General features: G+C 42.4%; 1 protein-coding gene across 1 annotated transcript in view; it reads left to right on the forward strand.

The window, feature by feature from the left end:
- The window catches only part of SPAG17 (sperm associated antigen 17), a 229,749-nt gene that overhangs the window by 53,438 nt on the left and 151,185 nt on the right, over window positions 1–25,126 (forward strand). The window contains 2 exon segments of the mRNA XM_021089972.1: window positions 12,441–12,572; window positions 24,579–24,765. Of these exon segments, the coding sequence (XP_020945631.1) occupies window positions 12,441–12,572; window positions 24,579–24,765 (319 nt within the window).

Consider the following 25,126-nt stretch of genomic DNA (forward strand, 5'->3'; position numbering starts at 1 on the left):
AGTTGGTGGTTCTGAGGATAGATCTCAGTTATCTGTATCTTTAACTAGGCTCCTGGAGATTCTGGGGTGGGGGGGGTCCACAGGGCACACAGAGAAATGCTTATGGGAAACTACATAGCATCTGTCTGCTCACAAAGGTCATTCCGTATAGCCAGCCAGGAGATGTTGATACCTGTTCACCTTCTCAAAGAGATCAGGAGAGGTATGGTGGTGGGGGATGGGGGGAAGCAGAAGTTCCCATTATGGTACAGCGGAGATGAATCCGACTAGTATCCATGAGACTGTGGGTTCCATCCCTGGTCTCTCTCAGTGGGTTGGGGATCCAGTGTTGCTGTGAGCTGTGGTGTAGGCCTTTAGCTGTAGCTCCAGTTCAACCCCTAGCCTGAGAACTCCTGTATGCCGCAGGTGTGGCCTTAAAAAAAACAAAAAAAAAAAAAAAAAAAAAAACCCGACCAATCAAATAAAAAAGTATGTGTGGGACACGTTTGAGATTGATTGAAAGTTAGGTGGCAGCCACAGCCTTGATGAACAGTGTCCATAATCAAACTAAAGAAACACTATAGGTCTTTGATGATTGTGGAGGAACAGAGTGTTGAGGGAAGGGAGGAAAGAGCTGGCACACTGAATACATGCTTTACCCAGCAGGACACTAACAGAAATCCTCTCCAGGCTGTCCTCCGAAATGAGCAACTTGATGACTCTATATTTTTTAAAAATAGATACAAAAAAATTAAGGCATTATAGATGCACATAACTGAGCACAAAGGACTCAGGGGTGCTGATAATAAGTGAGTTAAATATGTTAGGATGAAAGACCACAAAAGAACCCAGAGTGCTGTGGTGCACAAACCTCCAGCGCATCGGGGTCCCCAGGAGCTTGTTACATCACTGACTGCTGAGCCCATCCCAGGACTCATCCCCAGGGCCCATTCCCCAGGGTCACAGATGCGGTGTGTGGCTCGGGGGGAAAAAAAAAAAATCTCTCTCAATTTGAAGGCATGAATCTCACCTTATCAGTGCTAGCTTAATCCCCTTCTAACTTCACAAGAAAAAAAAAAAAAAAAAAACTAAAGCAGGCCTAAACAAAAGGAAGTATGCTGGCTCGTATAACTAGACGTCTAGGCAGGTGTTTGGGTCAGCTTAGCCCACAAGCTCCAGCCCCACCTCCTTCATCTATGAGGAGTGATGCTTCCTCCATCCAAGTGGCGGCTCCAGCCTCTGAAACTGCGTCATGACCAAGGAACTGGGATCTAGCAGCCCCAGGAAACCACCTCTTACATCCCACTGGCCTGAACTACATCACACGCCGGTCCTGGACCAGGGAGGTTAGAGTATTTTTAGTGCAAAGGGCTCCATCCCTGGGGCTGCAGATCCCCTGGGGCACCTGAGCCAAATGGGAGAGGGATGAATGCCTGGAAAAAGGTCAGGTTGTTCTAGAAAGGAAGGAGGGTGGTGTGGGCACCCGGCCATCGCCAGGTCTGGGAGGTAGAACGTGGAATCCTAACAAAATGGCAGATGACACATCTAGTGATCGGCTGATGGGTACAGGAGGACCGGGGACCAGTTGTATTCAGACATCCGGGCTGGTCAGTGACAAGCAGGGGGTCAGTTTCTGGACTCAGACTGGGGCAGGATTTTAGGAGAGTGGTTTGGGGTTTAAGGAGAAGATGGCTAGGAAAGGAAGGTGGCTGCCAGCCTGAGTTTCTAAGTTTTTAAGACATGTGAAGCCAGGAGACAAGAAACAGGGGTACAGGAGAGGTAAAACTTTCTCTCAAAGTGTAGTTGATTTACACTGTTGTGTTAATTTCTACTGTTCAGCAAAGTGACTCAGTTTTATGTATATGTATTATTCTTCATATTCTTTTCTGTTATGGTTTATCCCAGGATGTCGAATATAGTTCCCTGTGCTATACAGTAGAACTTTGTTGTTTATCCTAAATATACTAGTTTGCACCTGCTAATTCCAAACCCCCAATCCCTTCACCTTTACCGTCTTGGTGTTCTTCTTGCCTGGACCTAATTAAATTGGCCTTGGGCAATTAACAGGAAAAAAGCATACAAATTTGCACACATTTAACCTGACGTGGGAGCCCTCCTAAGGAAATGAAGACTCACTCCCAAAGAAAGAGCCAAAACTCTGGGCCTGTTGGGTTGAACGGAGAGAGGCAGCGTGAAAAAGCAGCTAAACTGGAGTTCCTGTTGTGGCTCCGTGGTAAAGAACTCGACTAGTATTCAAGAGGATGCCAGTTTGATCCCTGGCCTCACTGAGTGGGTTGTAAGGCTCCGGCGTACCTGTGAGCTGTGGTGTAGGTCGCAGACGCAGCTCTGATCCTGTGTTGCTTGTGGCTGTTTTGTAGGTCGGCAGCTGTAGCTCCAATTAAACCCCTAGCCTGGGAACTTGGACATGCCAAGGGGGCGGCCCTAAAAAAACGGGGGAAAAAAAAAAGGCAGCTAAACTATGTGAGGCAGGTAAAAGAAGGTGAGAGTGGGTTTAGCAAGGTCAAGGTCTGGGTGCATAGCAGCTTCTCAGGTTGGCAAGTTCTCCTCCTCAAAGACCATGATGTTAATTTCCTTCTGGCGCAGGGAGGGCACGTTTCATATGGAAGTTTTTATCTTTTGTTTTCGTGAAGAAAGGGGAAGAACAGAATGTCCTTCTTGCATCTGCTGTTTCTCAGAGGCCTTTAGTTCAAAATAATCTTGACGCCAAAGTGGCATATCTGCCACCTTCAGAGCTCTCGGGACCAAGGGCTCCCTGTCTCAGGTCCCTCTTAGGTCTCAGGGGAAAAAGCAGCTCAGCTCTGTAGAGTGGAGACACCATATAAGGACAAAGCTAAAAGAGAGTCAAGAGTATTTAAACATAAAAACTTGGACCTAAAAGCTCTACCTCCCTGCGGCTAAGACGAGGGTTGGGTATGGAGATGGGGGAGGGGCTGGGATACTTGATAGAAGCCCTGCAGCTCCAGCCCAGGGGTGAAAAGGCCTATTGTGAGGCTACAAAAGATGAGGAGGAGGAGCAAGATCCTGGAACCAGCTAGCCTAGGTTCAGAGGCCATGGCTACTCCTTGCTGGTGATCACCAGGCCTCAGTTTCTTGATCTGTGAAATGGGACGAGGAGTCCCCATCTGGAAGGGAAGGTGAGCCTTAAGTGAGTTCGAATATCTAAAGTGCAATCCGGAGTTCCCGTCATGGCGCAGTGGTTAACAAATCCGACTAGGAATCATGAGGTTGCGGGTTCGGTCCCTGCCCTTGCTCAGTGGGTTAACGATCCGGCGTTGCCGTGAGCTGTGGTGTAGGTTGCAGACGCGGCTTGGATCCTGCATTGCTGTGGCTCTGGCGTAGGCTGGCGGCCACAGCTCCGATTCGACCCCTAGCCTGGGAACCTCCATATGCCGCGGGAGCAGCCCAAGAAATAGCAAAAAGACAAAAAAATAAATAAATTAATTAAGTGCAATCCTGGAGTTCCCGCTGTGGCACAACAGGATCAGTGGCATCTTGGGAGCACTGGGATGCAGGTTCGGGCCATGGCCCAGCACAGTGGGTTAAGCATCCAGCATTGCCACAGCTGCGGCTTAGGTGGCAACTGCGGCTTGGATCTGATCCCTGACCCACGAACTCCATGTGCCCCGGGGAGGCCAAATGAGAAAAAAAAAAAAAAGTGCAATCGTTAGATTATTTTAGTGCCATTGTCAGAACAATCCTTGTGCGTGTTTGTGTGTTACTTAGCCCTCGAAACCACGCTCCTGACTGCAGTCTACCCCTGGAGCTTTGTGATGGTAGCAGTGAACAGCTGAAAACACCCACCTTCAAGGCAAACAGGACATCACTCCAAAGACACCGTTTTAAATTTATTGAATGGCATAGATACTGGATTCTGTGAGCGAGTGGAAAATGATGAATCAGATCGGGCCCTGTGCTTCCAGGCCTAGGGGATATAAACTGAGCACACAGATAATTTCAGCAAGAGGGCTAAATCCCTTCGGGGAGGTTCAAAACAGTTGTAGGGTTGTAGCTCTCATGGCAAGCCAAAAGAACCAAGAATGACTTCAGAGGGGCGGCAGCACCTTGGGACTGAGGCAAAGAGCTTGATCTTAAAAAAAAAAGATTCCTGCGATAATAAAACCATGTGTTACTGATACACACCTAAAGCTAATACATAGTGGAACTTCCCATAATCATCCTTCCGTATATTATCACATTCTGCTTTACGTGCCTTTATGTATTTGGTGGGCATCCCAAACCCCCAACACTCCTGAATCAAAAAAGGGAAGCTTTGCTTTTCCTTCTTTGGAAGAGGAATCCCAGCAAACATTTCTCAGAGAGAGCCCCATGCTTTTGGACATGTGCATATTAGAAGTTCAAAATGCACACCTCCCTTGGGAAATTCATCACATTTCAAATTATACATGTCTGTTAAAGCATAGATCTGTTCTCCCTTCCATGTATTTGTTATTGCTGCTTCTGAAACTTCCTTACAGCCCCAAAGAGGTCTTAATCCCTGTCAAATGTTATTATGTTACCGACTTTTATGTAGTCTTGAAAGGAGTTGTTTATTTAGTTTCAGCGACTCCTTGTTACTGCCAAATATTATTTCATTTCAGCACAGATGTAAGGGGTCCAATGACTGGAATTATTTTACAGCCCTGACATTGTCGAGAGATGGATACCAGTTTAATTATGGACAGCTGAAAATGATCCAGGAGGCACCTGCTACGGATATTTATCATCATGATGAACTTCTCACCAATCTCTGGCCTGAGCACTTTTATAACGTTCCACTTGCTTTAGACAGTATGATCTATATGGAGCCTAGATATGCAGTCACCTTGGAAGCTGACTTTCATATTGCTTGATTATTTTCTTTTCCTCTGCTCAGAGTGAGAAAATATGTTCCCGTCATTCCCATTCTTTTTTCTTTCCTCTTTTTCAGTCTCTCTCCATTTCCTTCCCTCCCTGCTCCTTCCAGCTGTTTTTCCAATTATGCCTCATTGGAAATTATTCATTACTTAAAGAATGCGAACTGGATAGGCTAGACATGTAAAGGATCCAGGAAGGCAATGACTGCAGTGTAGCTGCCACTCAGTAAAGGCAGGAGGAATGAAGGAGGGAAGACCGTGGAGGGAGCGGCGAGGGAGGCTGAGGACTTTCAGGACCCTCCCCTTCTTTCTCCATCTCATTGAGGAGAAATTAAGAATAGCCGACCTCCTCCTTCTCCCTCCTCCCAGCATCCACGGCACCATAGCAGAATCTGTTTTTACATTTTTTTTCCTTTTTATCTCTGCTTTCCTTCAGTGGATCTTGATTTGTCCTTATCAGAGCAGAGAAAGGGTCAAAGGAAAGTAGCCACCAGATTACACCCAGCTAATAGTAAGTTATGATCCCTTCTGCTGCCTAAATGCACATTTTTTGCTCCATTCCTTTTCTCTTTCTTCCCACCTGAGCCGAAGGGTCTTGGAGAATTCCAATCCTGTCCTTGATGCCAGCAAAACAGCAAGAGCTCGTGTTTGTAAGGATCGGTCCTGCATATACCGTATCATTCACCATGCTAGGCCTTCCTCCGTGTTTTCCATTCCATGCTCAGCACAGTCTCATGAGGCCAGCACTATTCATATTCTCTTTCTGTACCTCAGGGGTTCTCAACCAGGGACGGTGGTCCCCCAGGGTAGTTTGGCAATGTCTGCAGATACCTTTGAGTCTCACAGCAGGGTAGCCAAGGGTGCACTAAAATACCCTCCAGTGCACAGGGAGACCTCCCGCAACAAAGAATTACCTGCTTTCAAATGTCAATAGTGCCACTGTCCAGAAACCCTGCTGTAGATTTAAAAGCTATATATAGCACAGGGAATGCTACCCAATATTCTGTGATGGTTTACATGGGAAAGAACCGGAAAGAGAATGGATGTGTCTAATTGAATCATTTTGTTGTACAGCAGAAATTATCACAATGCTGTCAATTAACTATACTTAATAAAACCTTAAAAAAATGAAAAAAAAAAAGTGCTAGGTTTCAGGGAGTTGAGCCACTTGTCCAAGGCTACCCAGTGGTATTTGAGAAAACTGGCATACAAACCAGCCTGTGATTTTGCATCACGCTGCCCATGAGTAGTTATGGCTTCAGCAGTTGGTTTGCCGTCCCTTGTACCAAAGGAGCTAAAATTCCCAACAGGGATCTTTTTGGTTGTGCACAGATCACTGCTCATCCGTTTTCTTCATCAGATATACAGAATCGGGCTCGTCTAAAGCAGCCCTTCACTCTAAACATTGAAACATTTGTGAAACACACAGACACACACTCAGACACAGATGCAGGTAAGTCCCAGGTCTTACTCTCCAGAGCAGTTTTCTCTCTGATCCTCCCTTCAGATCCTTCCTCTGAACGACCTAGTCCTGGAGTTTGGGAGCCACTCCAGGCAGTGAAACCTGACGGTCAGGTGCATAGGAAGCTGGTCATGGCTGCTGCCACACTGTAGCCTCCCAGCACTACAAAGCCCCACTGCATTTGTCTTCAGAGCCAGCCTTAGGCCTTACAAGCTTCTGAGTCACAGAAAAGAGCTCTCTCCCACCCTGGGTTCTAAATTGCCACACCTGCTACTTATTCCTTGAAATCAGATCATCAGCTGCTTAGTCCTTTTCATTCTTTAACTAAAGGATCAAAATCTTAAAATACAGCTTATTCACTGGTCTGAGTAAAATTCCTTCAAAGTGCATTACCACGTGAAATCTTTTCTGTTTTAGTGGCTGGAGGGATTTAGAAAGCAAAACGTCACTCTGTTTCTTTCCTAATTTTGCTTCAGACCAACGCCGTTTGTACCCACCTGCACAAGGGCACAGTTCTTGAGTGGCAGAAAAAATAGTCTCAGCCTGGAAGTCAGAGATTTCTGTTCCCTTCCACCTCGAGTGCTGTATATATCTGAGCACACCATTACTACCGAATAGTGCATGTAAGCATTTCCTACATTAATAAGCTTTGCCAAGGATGATGCCAAGTTGGATATCTTTCCTTTCAGTTTAGGGATAAAATCAAAGGGACAAAGTGATGGGATAATGAAATAAACATAATTTTATTTTCTGTTTTTATGGAGGTAGAGTTGACTTACAATACTGTGTTAGTTTCAAGTGTACAGCAAAGTGATTTGGTTGTGTCTCCATGTGAGTATATTCTTTTGTTCAATTCTTTTCCATCCTACGTTATTACAAGATACTGAATATATCTCCCTGTGCTCTAAAGTAAATCCTTGTTGTTTTCAACAAACATAATTTCAAATGAAATACTATTCTGTCCACTTTTCACTATCACACAGACATGTTCTAAAGAAACAGTAGCCACTAGTTCCCTGTGACTATTTAAATGTAAATTTTAATTAATTAAAAAATAAAATTAAAAATTCAGTTCCTCAATCACACTAGCAATATTCAAGTGCTCCATAACCAGAAGGGTCTGGTGGCTACTCTTGTGTACAGTACAGATAAAGGACATTTCCACAATCACAGAAAGATCTGTCTGCATTGACATAAACAAAAGTTGGAGAATATCCAGGGTTAATGAGGGTGGTGGTGAAACATACTCTTCCGCATGGTGGTGGCAGGAACAAAAATGCTGCCAACTTTTCAAATGTCGATTTAGACGTATCAATAAATATTTAAAATACACATGCACTTAATGGAAAAAAATCTGAAATTACCTAAAATGTCCATAGATAGGAAACTGGCTAAATAAATGATTACCTACCTATGCAACAGAAGACAATGCAAAAAATTAAAAAATATATATGTGGGCAATACATGTCAGCACAGAAAAGCTGTCCTAGATAACTTTGGATGTAAAAACATAAGCCACTTGACAGTATGAAAGTGTGATACTGTTTTCCTTAAACTATGAAAGGCTATAAGTCTGTATATGTATAGGAAATTACATAAGGATGCACAGGAATTGGTTAATGGATTGGAGGAGATTGGGGAAGCATTTTCTTCTCACTGTACATCTTTCAGGTACTGCTCGGACTTTTTACCGTGATGAAGAACTATTATACTTAGTCATGTATTAAGGAAATGTGATAAGCGAAAGAATGTGATACCAGATGAATGAAGAAACAAGTGAACGAACAAACCTGCAGAATTAGATATGCATGTGAAAAACCTGTCGGCTCAGCCCTGTGCTAGTCTGGACTGAGTCAAGTTTATGGGTTCTGCTTCTATGTGCTGAGGGCTTTACATACCAAACCAGCGCTAAGTCACATTAGACAACACGTTAAATATGAAATCATATCCTATGCATTTTTACAGCTACTCTAGCAAACACCCTGACCCTCTAGGAGGGCCCTGAAACCAATAGCTATTTTTAGGAGAACTGGTGACCGTTTGGAGCTCCTGGAGGGAAAGTCTTCCCTTGGCCCATCCCTCTCCCCTCACCCCTCCCTTCTCTGCCCCCCACAGCCACACCTTTCTCTTTCCTCCTCCACCTCCTTCCCTGGCTTGTTCTAGGCAAGAGAAATGCAGATCCAAAATCTTTACCCTTCCCCAGAACTCACCTGGATTGAACTTGCAGCAAGTTAGGCAATGGTTCAAGCTGTCCCATGTGCCTCCTTGTAAGGAGGACACCGGGGAAACCAGGCAGCCCCCCTGCAGACCTCACGGAAGTCCTGTCTTTATCTACCTCCCTCCCTATCTGTTACATCTATACACATACATTTCTACGTATGCATATGTGTGTATATGTATACACCCTTGCACACACGCTTACATTTGGTCTCCATGGGAGCAGTTCTAAGCGGTGTCCAGACAGATGCGGTGCTTACTGCTTATGCGGGAAGGATTCACAGGGAGGAGGGAGGGAAGACAGGAAGGGAGGGCGTTAGTGTCTGGGGGTGAGCCTGAGCCCCAGGCAAGGAAAGAATTTGGCTCCTTTGCTATGTTTTTGTTGGATCACATCATTAGATAGTAAATGTGGCATTCGTCTTTGAGCCAGGTCAGTGATAAAGAGGGACAGCTTTTGTTGCTGAGTGTGCTCAGAGTCACAAACTTCCGAACGAAGGGCGTCCACCCTCCAAGTAAGGTCTTCACATAGGAAGACACAGATGTGTTTCCCTGCCTCAGCTGCACTCTCTGAAGCTAAATTGCCTCCTACACCCGTCATTCCCAGAACCCAGCACCTCTGGTAGCTTGTCCTGGCCTCCTCCCAGCCCTGGCAGGCCCCACGGCCTGGCCCGAGTAGGTCCAAGAGACACGTACTGGCCTCGCCTGGCAACAGTTTTTCTCCATTTAATGAGTCTCACTTGCCCATAAGACTCATTTTTTTTTTTAATTTCTGACTCATGCCAGCCTCATTTATTTGGTATTTTGGCTAGAGGAGTACCCAGGTTTTAACCCACTTAGGACTTGTTTTTCTGCCTAGTTCTGGAAGCCTGGAGTCTTGTCTAATTACTCCTCAACCCCGACCAGCTCACTGCTCCCTTTTTCTTTTGTATCTCTCATCTTCTCAAGACCTATAGCCCTTCTTCGTTTGTCTCCCCAGCACACACACCCACAGACACGCAGAGGTACACACACACACACACACACACACACACACACGCATGGAGACACACACACATTGACTAGATACTGGAAGGTTAAAGGTTTGATTATGATTTTAATTAATGCAGGTAAGACAAAGGAGGGAACCCTTTCTGGAATGTTACATGAGAAGCCACTACCTCTTATATTCTGTCTCTTCTGCACTTTTTTTTTTTAACTTCCCTCAAAGACTTACCCTTCAAACAAAGGTCCTCTAAGGATTTGTTTTTCATCTGAGACCAAACTGCTGGGACCTAACTTTGGCTGCTGATTGGGTGGAACTGTGAACTCTGGGTGTGAGCAGACTTTTCAGTAGAAATTCATTTTTAAGCATCTTTGTCTGTCTCTCCTGGGGATGACCTACAGACCATAAAAATAGTCAGCCTGGGATTTTTAGCTCAACAGAGACTTCCCTTTCCATTAATGATGCATGATTAATCCATTCCATCCATTTCCATTAATTCTATTTAATTTCCCTTAATTTTCGCAAGGATTCGCACTATCATTCCCTTTGGGGGAAACACAGAAAGGCAACATTTGGGAGTCCAGTCTCCTCTGAGCAACCCCGGGGAAGGGCAGGCATGTGGATTTCTGCTATCGCTAAGGGTGCCACGTGTGCTGCGTGCCCTTCTCCAGGAGCGTGGGCTGTTCAGGGTCAAGGGAGCATCCTCTGGGTTTGCCCTGCCATGGGCCTGCTCGCTCTGTGCCCATGAGGACAGGGAACGTGGGTGGGTTCCTGATCTCCCCATTTCCCACTAGGATGTCATTGTTATTTTGATGCTGTGCCAGATTTTTGTTTTAAACCCGGCTCTCTACAGACGGTTTTCGATGGACCAGAAATAACATTTATGGCCCACAAAAGACCCCTCCCTCAGGACGTTTTGTTGTGCTCTGAGTACATTTTAACACAGTGAGGTAACAGTCATAGACCCACAGGGACACGGGGATAGAAAGCAACTCCAGAGACATCTCATCCATCACCATGACGCCAGGCAGGCTTCATCCACACCGCCCCAGACATAGGTAAATATCCTGTTTTCACAGGTCATCAGGAAAAGAGACCCAGTCCAGTGTTGACTTCCCTTCAATGCTGTCGTTATATTTGTATCACAGGGAAACGCCCCGTACTAGATTGCTAGGAGCTCTGAACAACCCCTAGTTGTATATTTTGAACCAGATGTCACAGAGAAGGCTGATTGTCAGCACACAGTTTCACTGGTATTGAAAAATGCCGTTTCAAACCAAATACGCCTACCCTCGAGGCTGGACCCAACCAGACAGCCTTTCATTTTCTGTGTGACTGTCCGTCCCCTTAGGATCCCTTCTCTCTCGGATCTGGTCATCATCAAATGGTGAGGTTCTGCAGGTGTACCCTTATGTTTTCCAGCTCCCAGAAATCACAGCCATCATGTCCCTTTCCCTAAATCGTGTTAGCAGGAGCAGAACTGACTGCCATAAAAAGCAAGGAGCTCTGTTTCATGGAGGGTGTTTGCTTAGACACGTGCAAAGCTTTCTGACATTTGGTTCGTTCCTTTGTTTTTTTGGAAACAGCAGCCTTAAAGGAGTCCTTTCCCTGGCTTTCCCCCGTCTGCAATGCGATGCACAAAACCCCGATGTGGTCTCCAGGCGGTCCGATTACATTCTGGCATAAGATAATCCACAGGGCTTCTGAAGTTAGAAGCAAAATAGCCATCTCCCTCTCTTTCAGCTATTTCCCTTGGCAAAGGGAAAAGTCAGAAGGAACTGCCTCGGTCAGGAAAGCCCTGACCAAGGGCTGGTTCATACTTCAGACAAGAGGCAGCCGGATGAGATGCCGTATGCGCCGTCATTGTCTGAGAGGGAGGCTCTGAAATTGACACCATATGCGCCCAGAGGAGTAATTGCTCCGAGGGGGGGAGAAAAGCAACATGTCAGAACATTTTCGTAACACCTAATTCATCCCGAGGTTATAAATAAAGCTGATGCTTGCTTAAAAACAAAAGTCAAAAACACTTTGACTAGATTATTTTTGTGACAGTGCTTCCGGCGGAGGTGAACTTTATTAGGGAGACAACATGAATAAAGAGAAACACGTAACAACTTTTTATGGTATATTTTACATGATTTTATTTTTTTTGCAGTAAATAAAATGGTTATAGGGCTCCAAGGAAAAGGGCCCAGATGTTAGAGAGTTGTGTGAAATTTAGGGGAAACAAGCTGTAAAAAGTGCAGTTATAAAACAGGCTGTCAGTGCCACACATCTGGACAATACAGCTGTATGTTCCTAGTGGCTGTCGTCACCCAAAGAAAACTCAATAACCTTATTTCACCCCAATTAGGCTGCATACCAACAGGATCAGCATTAAATTGCAAGGGGGTAGGGAGAGCCACGTTCGCACGGCGCCTCTATGTCAAACAGCTTTTATCTTTCATCGGAATTTGGTCCCCAAGAAATAAAAGACTGCTAACATAGCCATTTCCTATTATTATAAAACCCTGTTTAATTTATAATGTCCTAGTAAGTTAGCGTTTGACACTTTGGACCATTGGCTCTGCCAGACAATGGACTTTCTGTAGCATGACGCTGACCTCTCAGCGGTCCTAGCGAGGAGCCCCTCCTGTCTTCCTCTGCCCCTCTTTGGGAATGTGAGTCTAGCACCATCGTGGAAAGCACTCCCTGCCCTACTGGAAAAAGTTCCTTTTCAGACAACCCAATCCATTTAGAACAGAGGATAAATGCCTCCCTCTATGGCCTTGGGGCATTTTTCCCTAATTTTTTTGGCCAGCAGTGAGGCACCTTTGCAGTAAGACAAATATTACAAAACTCAAAATGCCATTTCATCTTTTCACCACTGACAGATGTGCCAAAGGTTTTAAAATGCCACTTTCCTAATAATTGTGTTTCTTCATAGGTGGTAATGGCAGCAAAAGCAATTATGGACAGCGGAGAGAAATTAACCTTACCACTGATAGGGAAACTCTTGAAATTTCAGCTTCTCCAGGTTAAATTTAAGGACCAACAGCGACGGGAAACCGAGAAGAAGGTACTGGGTGGGCGATGGTGGGTTTTCTAAAGGCAGCAAGGAGAGAGTGAACCGCAGCCAGGTTCTCCGGGGCGCTTCCTCTCTTCATAAGCTGCCACGCAGTGTCACCTAGTACATTTAACTGTCACCTCAACTTTTTAGGGAAAACGATGTCCAAAGATCTACTGGAGGAATCACATTTTCTCAAAGACAGAGAAATCCAACAATCCAGGGCATGTGGCTGAGATTGCTTTTATGATTGTCTCTTGCTCGTAACAAAAGAGGGGAACCAAAGGAGAGACAGAGTCAGGAGAAGTAAAGCTAAAAAGGTTAAAAAAAAAAACCTGCGAAGTCAGGGTCTATTTTAAATATTTTACATGATATTTGATAGGAGTACCTATTAAAATAATTGGCTACCTCCGCACCTTCCTAATAATCTAAATACTTCAGCAGCGGTCCGTCACTTCTACTCCCTTATTATACGTCTGATTATTTCTCCACGTGTAGGTTTCTTGTTTGATTTGCCTACGGAAATCAGTCTGTGCGTTCTCCCCAAATTTCTGTTTTTCATCTGAAAAAATATTTCAAAATTAGCTTTTAGCAAAGTGTTGCCGGTTTCCATTCCATTTGCCATCTAATCTCAGTCACAATAAGAGATGTTTGTCTTATTTTCCAAATTATGCTAAAATATATTTGGAAAGCCAAATGCTTTTATATGTACGTGTGTAATGTGTGTATGTGTGTGTGTGTGCACATGTATCTATGAAATATATTTATGAGTAGATTGTTCCTTTATGCCCCTACGTGAAAGAGGCAAAACCAGGTCACGGAAGAAGAAAAAGTGAACTTCTACCTTCTACCTTCCTTCCCTTTTTAAGACCCCCAAATCTGGCTTTTCTGTTTGAACTGAACTCTTGACAGGATAATTGTAGGAAAAAATAATAATGCCACCTTACATTTGTAATATAGGGGTTTATGTTTTTCTAAGAGATTCCCCACATAGCATATTACTAGGGTGGTATATATTGTCCCCAGAAAAATTCTGCTCATATTAGCATGGTTGGTGGTATGGCTTTCCATCTATTTGAAGCTCTTTCCATCATGTACAGGAGGTTGGTACCTTAAGAAATACTTATAGACGTGAAAAATTGGCAGAAGAAAAATTGGAAAATTTGAAACTAGCCTTGAAACATCTTTCCTTGCCTTTTTAAAATTCCAATGTCACATGGAAATCTGAATTATAAAGACTAGACCGGGAGTCCTGCAAAACTTCTGGCACCTTCTGTTCACTTTGCGCTTTTCCACAGCACCCACGAATAGACATAACATGCTGAGTTGTCAGCTATTGTTTGCTACCTGTTTTCACTCAGTCCTCTTTTGTAAGAGGAATAGATTTTAGATCTCAGTTAACAGATTTTAAGTAGCAATAAATGAAATATCCTTGCAGCTCAGGAAAAGTTTCTAAAACTAACAGAATAAAAATATTTCTATGCTATTATTGTGCTCAGCATTTCTTTGAAAAGTGAACACTATAATAACACAGTTCTGAGATTCTAAAGATAGGGAAATAATCTTTATTTGTTGAAAATTCAAGAGTTATAAGGAATCGAGGGTTGAATTTTAGATTTATAAAAATAAAAAAGTACCAGATACGTAAGAGAACTCTTGGGGCAATTAAGGGCCAACAATTACATAATTTAATTTGATGTCTTCATTAGGTTGGTTTCCCAAAACACCAGCCACAAATCTCTGTGTTGCAAGCATACGAGTCAGTATTAAATGCATTGCTGAAAACTGACTGGAATGGCGTGCTCTCCAGAAAGCACTCTTGGTAGAAGCAAGACGAAGGGAGTTGTTGGAGGGATGATATAATCTATGTTCATTTCAACGGCATTGCCCAGCAGGTCAGCTGGAGCAATTGAGGTTAATGCTTATGAGCCAGGGAGTTTAGCAGAAAGCAAAATAAGTATAAAGTATGTAAAACTCACACCATGCTGTGGATCAGAAAATGAAGGGGAAAAAAGAAAGAGAGGAAGGAAGACTTTACTCCATTTCTTCCTCTTTTCTGAACCCCCGGGTGACGTCCTGAGATTCAGGCAAAGGAAGTGATGAACTCTTCAGCTTTTTAACATCAGTGTGACGTATATGTAGATGTGTTCTCTTCAGTACTGGTTCGCTGGCTTATAGCTGTAAAACCCAGAGTGTTTTCTGTCTTCGATGTTGAATTTTTGGAATTGTGTTCTTTAAAATGAGTGCTGAAAAAATATCCATAGCAGTAATTACAGAAAATACTGGGGAGAAGGTGTAGACAAAAACAGCTAATATAATTAGGTCCCTGTCCTTTTTCCCCAGTGAAACAAATGTACTGTATACGATATATTTGATCCTGTTTTAATCTGTCAAAACTTTTCTCAATAATAGATTTCCAATAGCCAGATACAGTAAAAATATCATTATTTTAGGTTCCACCAATTTAGGAATTTATAACACTTTAGTCTGCGCTGTGCTTAACATTGCATTTGCTTTGTCCATGAAGAAATTTGATGGATAATTAATATTATGAAAAAATAACACAAGGAAGATATTTCTGAGAAGAAGAGTTTAGAAGCCTTTTAGCACGTGAATTTCTGGGGAGCCAATTTCTGCCTCTAATTATAATAAGTTGAATATGTTTCAAAACTTTTATCTATTTGGAAACATCTTATTGATTACTTCCAAATACATGTACATCGTGAAGAAAATACACCATATTTCTGTAACTATATTTTAGCATTTCAGAACTTCTGAATATGATTCTTTCATACAGTTAATACCAAATTAGATTTTCTGTCTTAAAATTTGAACAAGAGTGTTTTGTTAGAAATGACCTTTCCTTGCTCACATCATCATCTCAACATTCGTTCTCCATTTTATGTATATAGTTATCAATTTGTTGTTAATTCACTAACCTAACATTTGTAGAAACAATGTGCTGGGCACCTATATTTTCCTAACGTTCATTATAACTTCAAAATAAACTGCTTGGTTTCTATTCTGATCCATGTTTTAATTTAGTCATTACCTGAATATGACAGTATTATTCACATTTTTTACTTCTTCTTAACTCCACCTTTTACATTATTCCTTCGTTGCAAACATTTAAAAACCAAAACACGTCATTGGGAATCAAAGTATTTAAAATATGCTGAGAATTCAGCTAAAAGAAAATATTTAATCATCAAAAAATTTTAAGGGGCTATAATACGAAAAAATTGACTATCTAAATAATCAGCCAAACTACATCTAGTCTGTGCCTCTGTGTCAGGTTCAGAACATTTGGATAGGTCTTCGGAAAAGATCCAAATATATTCTTGCTGTGCTTTTAATTTGTGAATTCAAATAACCAGTCCATATTTTCTTCGATATTTTTAGCATATCTTTTATATAAAAGCAGAACAGTTCTTTCTTTTTCTGGCTTATGTACTTGGTACAAGTTGCCTTATTTTCCAATGCCCTAGAATTGAAGAGAAAGAAGCAAGAGATGCAGTAAAGAATATGGACGGATGATATTGGTAAACTTTTCTTAAAACAACTCAAAATTAAAAGCACCTAAATTTGGTCAGATCTCATGACGAAACCCCAACAACCCAGAGCCTGCTCCAAATGACCGACGGAGAGATGTTAGGGTAACGTTCACAGACGTTTTCCAGCTTTACTCCAGTTGAAACCCCGAAACACTGGAAACCAGCCAATGTAATGCCATTTTGTGTGTGTGTTTTGTTTTAAAAGAAAGGCCATAGGGACATACCAGGAAATTACAGGCTGGTTAGTTTTGATTCAGTTGTGGTTAAAATCTTCAGAAAGTATTTTAAGAAATCAAACAGAGGAAGAGCAGAAACTCAGTTTAGAGGGGCCCGTGTGGTTTCAGGAAAGGCATAACTTGCCTCACTAACTGGATGGAAGTCTTTAAGGCTATATTATCGAAATGAGGATTCTACCAACAAAGCTGTTGGATTTGAAGAGCTATAAAATTCAACAATTCCGGGTAAATAATAAGTGACTCCCCGGCTGGCTTACCTGTAAACTAGAGCAGTCCTTTCCCGATTGGGATGCTATTAATTAATAAAACTTTGTTATAGATTTCAGAAAAATGTACAGAAACACACATATGTAAAATAGAGTAGTATTCTGAAATATAAGCAGCTGCTGTTCAGCAGCTAATAATAGTAATTAGCTACCATTATTGACTGCGTGGCACAATACTAAGCTCTTTATATATGTTATATCATTTTCTCCTTTAAATGACTTTATGAGGTAGAGAATTAGTCTCAATTTGCAGCTGGGGAAACTGAGGGTGTGAAAAGTATTTCCCAAGGCTAAGTAGCTCCTCAGAGGTGGAGCTGGGATTTGAATCCGAAAACTCTCAGACACTAAGACCATGTTCTTAATCAGTGTACATACCCCTTCTGAGTGTGTCTCAATAATGATGCAAAATAGCACCCTTGGCTCACAAAGAGTGAACTTTCCAGAGATGTTTCCTTGTAGGGACAAATGGCTTTGCTCAGTGGGATCAACCAACTCGCTAATTACATTGCATACAACATCCTGAGGTTAAGTGGGGGGACTGGTCAAAGAAGTAAACAAAAGTCACCAAAGACAAAGGCCACTGAGCTAACCAACCCCCCATTCCCAAGGGAATCCCAATTTCTTATCCAGTCCTACCCTGCCCCTTGCCCAGAAATGAGCTGGTCCCTGGTAGGCAGGGGAATCTCTTAGAACTAGACTTTCCTGGATTATTCCAAACATCCTCGGTCCTTCTGTGTGTCCTGGACATTTAGGTAGGATAACACTGGTTGCTTCTGTGCTAAAACCTCTCAATCACATAAGATTCTGCAGGACCAGACATCAGATAGACATCAGACACACCCCCTCATCACCACCACTAACAAACACGGTCGTGTTCTGATTCTGTAGAGGAGGAAATGCACCATGAAGATGGCAACGTGACACCGCAGGACTTTGTGCAACCTTTAGATTGCCTCATTTAGTCAAGTGAATCCAGTATATACCTAGGCTTTTATGTGCTACACTTGAGCAGCTCTCTGGAAAAGCAAGCTCCTAACTCAATCCCATGCATTATCTTTTCTATTTTAGCAGGTAAGCCAAGAAGGGAAAGAGTAAATAGAAAATACAGAAAAGGAACAACAAAATGTTCATAATGCCATAACCCTATTACAACTAATGTTAACATTTTGGTGTATTTCCTTTGTCTGTTTCTTTCTGTGGATTTGTTTCTTTACATAGCTGTCATTGTTGTAAACTTTTTTAATCCAGTTTTTTTTTTCAGTTAAAATATACTATAATTATACTCATTTTCACAGCATCTATCATTGTTATTGGCTAGGTAATATTCTATTGAATACAATCATTTTCTGAAAATTCCTTTATTCTTGAACATTTCCATTATTTCTGTATTTTTTTCATGGTAACAAAGTTGTGAAGAACAATTTCATCATATAAAATTCTTCATATTTTGGATAATCTCCTTAGCTTAGTTTTATAGAAATGGATTACTTAACTATTCCCATGACCTGTGTTTCCAAAGCAGGTTCTAGGACCATTTAGACCCAGTTCTCCATTTAAGCAAAATAACAAATGACCCCTTGTTCAAATGAACTTCATATTAGCTTTAAAGATAGAGTAATGCCATTAAAACAAATCTCTTTAATATTGTTAAATCTACTGTCTCTTAAACTTATTTGATACTACACATTTCTTTCCATCTGTTGTCCTCTCATCACCTGTGACCAATAGAATAGGTTGCTCACGAGACAGAGTGATATCTTGAAAGAAAACTGAGGAGCACTCAGGAGACAGACCTTATTTCTCATAAGCCACATAATAATGGAGTTGACTTAGACACTTAACTTCCATGAGTATCTTTTCTTATCTATAGCCTTAATAATATCATTGTAGGAATTTTATGATAGAATGTGTTCTATCTAACACAAAGTTATACACAAATACATAGAGGTGCTATGAGCTATAAGATTAAGTACAGATAATTACCCTCAGTTCCACTGGACTTTACCATTTATTGCCCTTTCATTGTGAAGATCAACAGAATGAATACCCATTGAGGTGTTTGAGCTTTAATATTAAGAAGTAATTTAGGAAAAAAATAGAATCTAAGATATTTTGATGCAATAAATAACTAGGTTTCCCTGTTCCAGAGAGGGAGAATGTAAGAGGAATATTTTGTCCCCTTAAAAAATGAGAATAACAAGATTAAGGATTCTAGGGAGGTGTCACTTGATACTCAACTGAGTATGTGAAAAGCTAATATTTTTTGGTTGTTGCTAAGACAAGAGCCCAACATCTGCTCTGTAGCTTAACTGGTAAGAAATCCTGCCTATCCAAAGCTTTCTCACAGTAGGAGGGATCCAGTTGCTTTTTGTATACACTGCATTTTAAAGAAAATATGCTCTGTAATGAACTTGACTCTCCCTTCATATGCCAGAGAACTTGTGTTCCCCAAACACGGGAGAAAGAGGGACCTTTTGGATGTCACCCCCTTACTAAATGTTTTTCGAATTGGCAAGAGTTCCCTCTGAGTTCTTTAAGTTGTGAACAGATGACCCGAGAATGGGAACATATACAAATGCTTTTGGGAAATTCCTTATGTTGTAATTCTTCTTGAAATTCCTCCAACTGAAGATGCATCACTGTGAAATGGAAAATGCAGAACTCTTAAGTTGTATAGAAACAACAATAAAGATTACATTCAAATGACACATAAACATAATCTAAAAGAGTTCATTAGCAGCTCCCACACTCATCTTCTCTGGAGAAGGAGATTTGGTGATTTTGGTAGGTTATGTATATTTTTTCCATTTTTTCAGTAATGATTATTTTGATAATTTGAAAGTTACCTAAGTCAGAATTTAGAAGTGTTTTCTAAATATTTTTGTGAAAGGAGGGTGAGGAATATGAGTGATTTCAGAGTTAATGTAAAAGACGCTTGTCTCCAGGGTACCAAGTTTGGCCTTGCTTAAGGGAATGCAAAGGCAAAAAGAAAGAGAGAAAAAGAAGCAAGGGAGCACTGAGCAAAAAGAGAGCTGAGGGAAGTGAAGCACTGAAGGAGGAGAAACAGAAAAGCAAGCAGCTAGTGTTATTGGGCTCCTAGAAAGACTGAGTAGAGAGAGGGCAGACAGGCCTGGAAAAGAACGTGCAAGAACATCAAAGACCGAGGCTCACAGGAGACCCAGGGAAGTAAAATGAATTAAAGATTTGGGGTCAAACCAACTTGAATCTCTATGATAGCTGTGGGTGCAAGGGCAAACGGCAGGTCTTCATTTATACAATGGGAATAAAATAACCCATTTTGCAGTTTGCTTTGTGAGAACAAATTATGACATCGGGAAAGCACGCAAAAAGTCATCCTTATTTTGAAAGTTTGGTTGTCATCAGCCCTGCTCTCTCTGGGATCCAAAGAAACCTTACAGGAGAAAGGGCTCAGGGAGTTCCTTACCTTGTAGAACCTCGACTTTCCTATAGAGGCTGCAAAGGGCTGAGAGCCATGTGGGTGCACTGGCTCAACATCCTACCTCAGAGAGCCCACAGGGCTAGAGGGCACTTTTACTATCTTATCAGGACATGAATGTCCACTATACTCAGGAAATGTTTTGGGAATGATGGAATTTGAATGAATGGAGATGAATGAAATGAATGATGGTGAACTTTAGAATAATGTAATCTAAAACAGTTTCTTCTTTTCAGTTCTAAAGATCACCCTGGGATGTTATTTAAAAGGATCATTGTAGAAGTGTCTGGTGGATTTTGATGGCCAGGTTGGGACTTCTGTGTGGTGAGGCTAGCTGTCTGCCTCAGAGCTGTGCAGGGTTTTTTTACTCTAGTGGACCCATTGTGATCCAAGGCATAGCTGGGAGATACCAGCATGAGTCTTACCAACACCCGTGAGCTGATTGGACTCAGGGCACTGACTGGGGCTCTGGTTTCAATTTAAATGAACAACCTCAATTTTCCAATAAGTTCTCAACATTGGCAGAGAGTTCTACCATATTTCTTCAGTAAGCTTGCTCCCCTGCTTTCTGAGATGACTCACAGTCTCTTTTCTATTCAAGCCTTCTACCTCGTACCTGCCGTTCTGGTTTTCAACTTTCACTTCAGTGAAACACTGAAACATTCTCTCAACACCATCAAGACCTCTTTCTTGCACTCGTATCCAGCCTCCCATCCCCTCTTCACTCTTTGTGTTAAACTGAGAAATTGTCTTTCTTCCAATCGAAGTCCAGTTATTGACACATTCTCTTGATCTTATCCCATCTGGCCTCCTCAAGGACTTTGGTCTCCCCCATGTTATCCGTATCTCCCTCTCTGCTGGATCATTCCATCAGCCTGCAAACACATCTCTTGACTTTATACACATACATGCATCTATACATAGCTTGACCTCACACTCTCCCTTCTGTCCACTCATCCACTGAACAATCAGAGAGCCCTGGTTCCCCTCCACAAGCAAACTTCTTGAAACAGTTGTCCATGCAACTGGTCACCCCACTGTCCACTGCCTCCCTATTCACTGCCTCCACTGTCCACCATAACTGCTCTCATAACATCACCTCTAACTACCAATGCTTTTCAGTCCCTCAGGTCTCTACCTTTTTAGTAACTTCTCCATCTCTTTTGCAGACACCTCCTCCTATAAGTATTGGATAAGTATTGGAGTTTTCCAGCATGATCCCAGGTTCACTTCTCACATTTCTTGAGATCTTTTATCCCAGGGGGTCTTATCTCTTCCATTTGCAACCACTATCTGTATGTTACCCACACCTGAGTTTGTAATTCCAGCCAGATCACTCTTCCGCAAAGAAAACGTGTGTATTTAGCTGCCTACTTGTCATCTCAGGAGCACCTCACATTTAACAAGATCATTCTGAATGGTCTTCCCATCTTAGGTAAAAACCATTTCTTGTCCCAGCTGCTCTCTTTCTGTGAGTGACATTATCAACCATCCTGGTACCTAAATTAAATCTGGGGCATTATCTTTGTTGTTGCCTCCTCATTCACTCCTCAGCTCTAACCTTTCCACCCCTGTAGTTTCAGCATCCACAGCAGTTTTAAACCCCTCTGCATTTCTCCATTCTACCACACTTTAAACTTTTAGAGGCACCGTTAGATTTTATCTGGACTGTTGCTAGAGTTTCCTTACTAGTCTGGTTTCCTATCTTGCAAAATCACAATACTCCTCCACTTAAAACCCCTTATGGGAGTTCCCGTCGTGGCGCAGTGGTTAACGAATCCGACTAAGAACCATGAGGTTGCGGGTTCGATCCTGCCCTTGCTCAGTGGTTAAGGATCCGCGTTGCATGAGCTGTGGTGTAGGTTGCAGACGCGGCTCGGATCCCGCGTTGCTGTGGCTCTGGCGTAGGCTGGCAGCTACAGCTCCGATTGGACCCTAGCCTGGAACCTCCATATGCGCAGACGCCAAGAAATAGCAAAAAAAAAAAAAAAAAAAAAAAAAAAAAAAAACCTTATGGTCTTGCCAGTGCGTTTTTAATAAAATATAAACTCATGAACCACCCCCTCCAAAGCCCTGGATGCCCTGCCTCTCCCTCCTCATCCTGGACCACTCTCCCTTGGCCACTCTTCTCCTGCTATACTCACCCCCTTTCAATTCCTTGAGCACACCTGTCTCAGGACCTTTGCACACACACTTTACCTTTTCCCTACTTCTCACATGAATGACTCTTCATCCTTGAGGTCTTCACTCAAATGTCACTTCCTCAGAGTCTTTCCCACCAGCTTACTAGAGAGTGGTGAGTTGTGTGTCTATTACCACATTGGTTTTATCCTTCATAGAACTCATGAAAATTTCCAGTTATACTGTTATGTCACTGTTCATGTGCTTTTTCTTCTTCTTCTTCCTCTTCTTCTTCCTCCTCTTCTTCTTCCTCCTCTTCTTCTTCTTCCTCTTCTTCTTCCTCTTCTTCTTCCTCTTCTTCTTCCTCCTCTTCTTCTTCCTCCTCCTCTTCTTCCTCCTCCTCTTCTTCCTCCTCCTCTTCTTCCTCCTCCTCTTCCTCCTCCTCTTCTTCCTCCTCCTCTTCTTCCTCCTCTTCTTCTTCCTCCTCTCTTCTTCTTCCTCTTCTTCTTCTTCCTCTTCTTCTTCTTCTTCTTCTTCTCTAGTAGAGTAGAAGCTCAAGGAGACAGAACCCAGCCCTATTTTATGGACCAATTTCTATCTAGCATAGAGAGGAGTGCTGGGGCTTTTCATACCTCTGTACTCTACTTTGTTCTTTTCTTGCTGCCTCTACCCAAGGCTGTTAGTGACATCTCCAGCCTCGGTTGATGTTTCCCTCTGCTGAGGAGCAGGTGATGGGGAGTCCAAGTTTCCCCACTGCTGGAGCCACAGGGGCCAGGCCTGCATGGAGAATCCATGGGCACCCCTGCCACTTCCTCCAGGTGCTAAAGCTAACCTGGATCTCTGGACCATCAATATCCAGAAGCCTCATGGAGTAGGCAGACCCTCCTCCCTGCTGCCCCAACCCTGTGCTACATTCTGTTAGCTAGGTACCCAAGCAATGTATCATCTACTCTGTCTCAAAGTGTCTTAGGACAGAGTTCTTCAAATTTGGTCTTGCAACCTCAGGAAAATACAGAATCCCACATGTTGCTCCAATAATTTGTTATTGTTGTGTGCAGTTTTGAACATGGAAAAGTTAAAGAACATAAGCATGTTCTGGATCTTCTATACGGCCACCTGATGATCCAATATGACCACATTATTTCAACAAACACACCCTATTTGTATTTATAACACATGAATGGAAAGTATCATTATCACATGAAATGGTAGACAGCAGTTTCAGCAATTGTTCGAAATGAAAAAAATGGTAGAAAAATTGGGTCTTTAGAAAAATTGGGTGTATGACAATCTCAGATGCCGCAGACCGATGTGAAATGCATTAGCACTGCCCGCTGAGATCTTATATGGGTCCCTTTTTGGAACCTATCAAATAATAGCCACTGATGACATCTATGCATTTTAAGTGACATTATAATGTTAGTGCTAGAAACCAAAAAAAATCTTTTAACAGTTAAAAATGGTTGATACACTATTTAAACTTGGAAAAACTATCAATGTGACTTTAGGGAAAAGTCTTCTGTTTTTATTTTTAAGTTTTGTTTTCTTCTTTAACAACCCCACCTCTCTGCAAGACCCAGATGGAGAAACCCCAAAGTTAGGCTGCTCGGGAAACCCAAGTTCCTACCATCACAGTGTATCAGAATCTGCCACTTGCCCTGTCCACCACCAACTAACTTTATTAGGCCAAGCTTAGCTCCTTTAAGATGAATTCCCTTCCAGAACGTTGTTCGTGTGACCATCTCCTCTAGTCTGGGTGCTTAATGCACCTTCTTACAACATAGGCTCAACCTGGGATCCCCATTGTCCTAGCGTAAAGAATGAGTAACTGTGCCAATTTACATTGTCCCCAACTGTATAGGAGGGTTGTGTAGCACAGGGAACTATATCCAGTCTCTTGGACTAGAACATGATGGAAGATAATATGAGAAAAAGAATGTATGTATATGTATGACTGGGTCACTTTGCTGTACAGCAGAAAGTGACACAACACTGCAAATCAACTATACCTTTTTTTTTTTTTTTTTTTTTTTGAGGCATATGGAAGTTCACAAGCTAGGGCTTGAATCAGAGCTGCAGCTGCCAGCCTACACCACAGCCACAGCAACCCAAGATCCAAACCATATCGGTGACCTATGCCGCACCTTGCAGCAATGCCAGATCTGTAACCCAATGAGCGAGGCCTGGGATGGAACCTACATCCTCACCGATACTAGTCGGGTTCTTAACTCACTGAGCCACAATGGAACTCCTCAACCATACTTTAAAAAAGAAAGAATAAATGAGCAAAGGAGTGATTGAATGAAGTAGTTAATTTACCTAATGATGGAAAAGCCATTGCTTGCTCAGTGTATGATTAAATGAAAAGTAACCTGTCTTTCCAGGTGATAGAAGACAGACTTAAGATAGAAAAGGATAAAGGGAAAGCAAAAACTCCCAAGGAGAAGAAGGCCCCAAATGCCAAGGTTGCCAAAGGAAAGGGGAAGGACCAGCCCGAGGCCAACACGGCGGTGAAGAAGGCCACCCAGTTAGTGAGGAGGGGGGAAGAAGAGGACACCAGGGAGTGCATTGGTCAGTAAGACGCGCCTTTCACTTCTTGCCTTATGACCTACGGAGTAACTTGAGAAATCATTCCTATAACCATGCTTAATCTTCTCCAGCATCTTCACTTTTTTAAAGCCACAAATCACCTACTCCCCATGACACTCTCATAGAAAAATATTTCCACTTGCAGTTCATTTGTATGTTCAGCCAATATTTATTTAGCATGTGTCTTGCTATAGGCTACAGTTCAGACAAAAGATGCAATAATGAGCTGACCGTGTCACTGAGGCACTTACTGTCTTGTTGGGAACATTGGGGAAAGTCAGACACACTTAGATGGCAAAGTAAAAGTGATTATTGTTGTGAGTGAAATACAGTGGCAATGAAA

This window comes from Sus scrofa, chromosome 4 (assembly GCF_000003025.6).
Source record: "Sus scrofa isolate TJ Tabasco breed Duroc chromosome 4, Sscrofa11.1, whole genome shotgun sequence".
NCBI lineage: Eukaryota > Metazoa > Chordata > Mammalia > Artiodactyla > Suidae > Sus > Sus scrofa.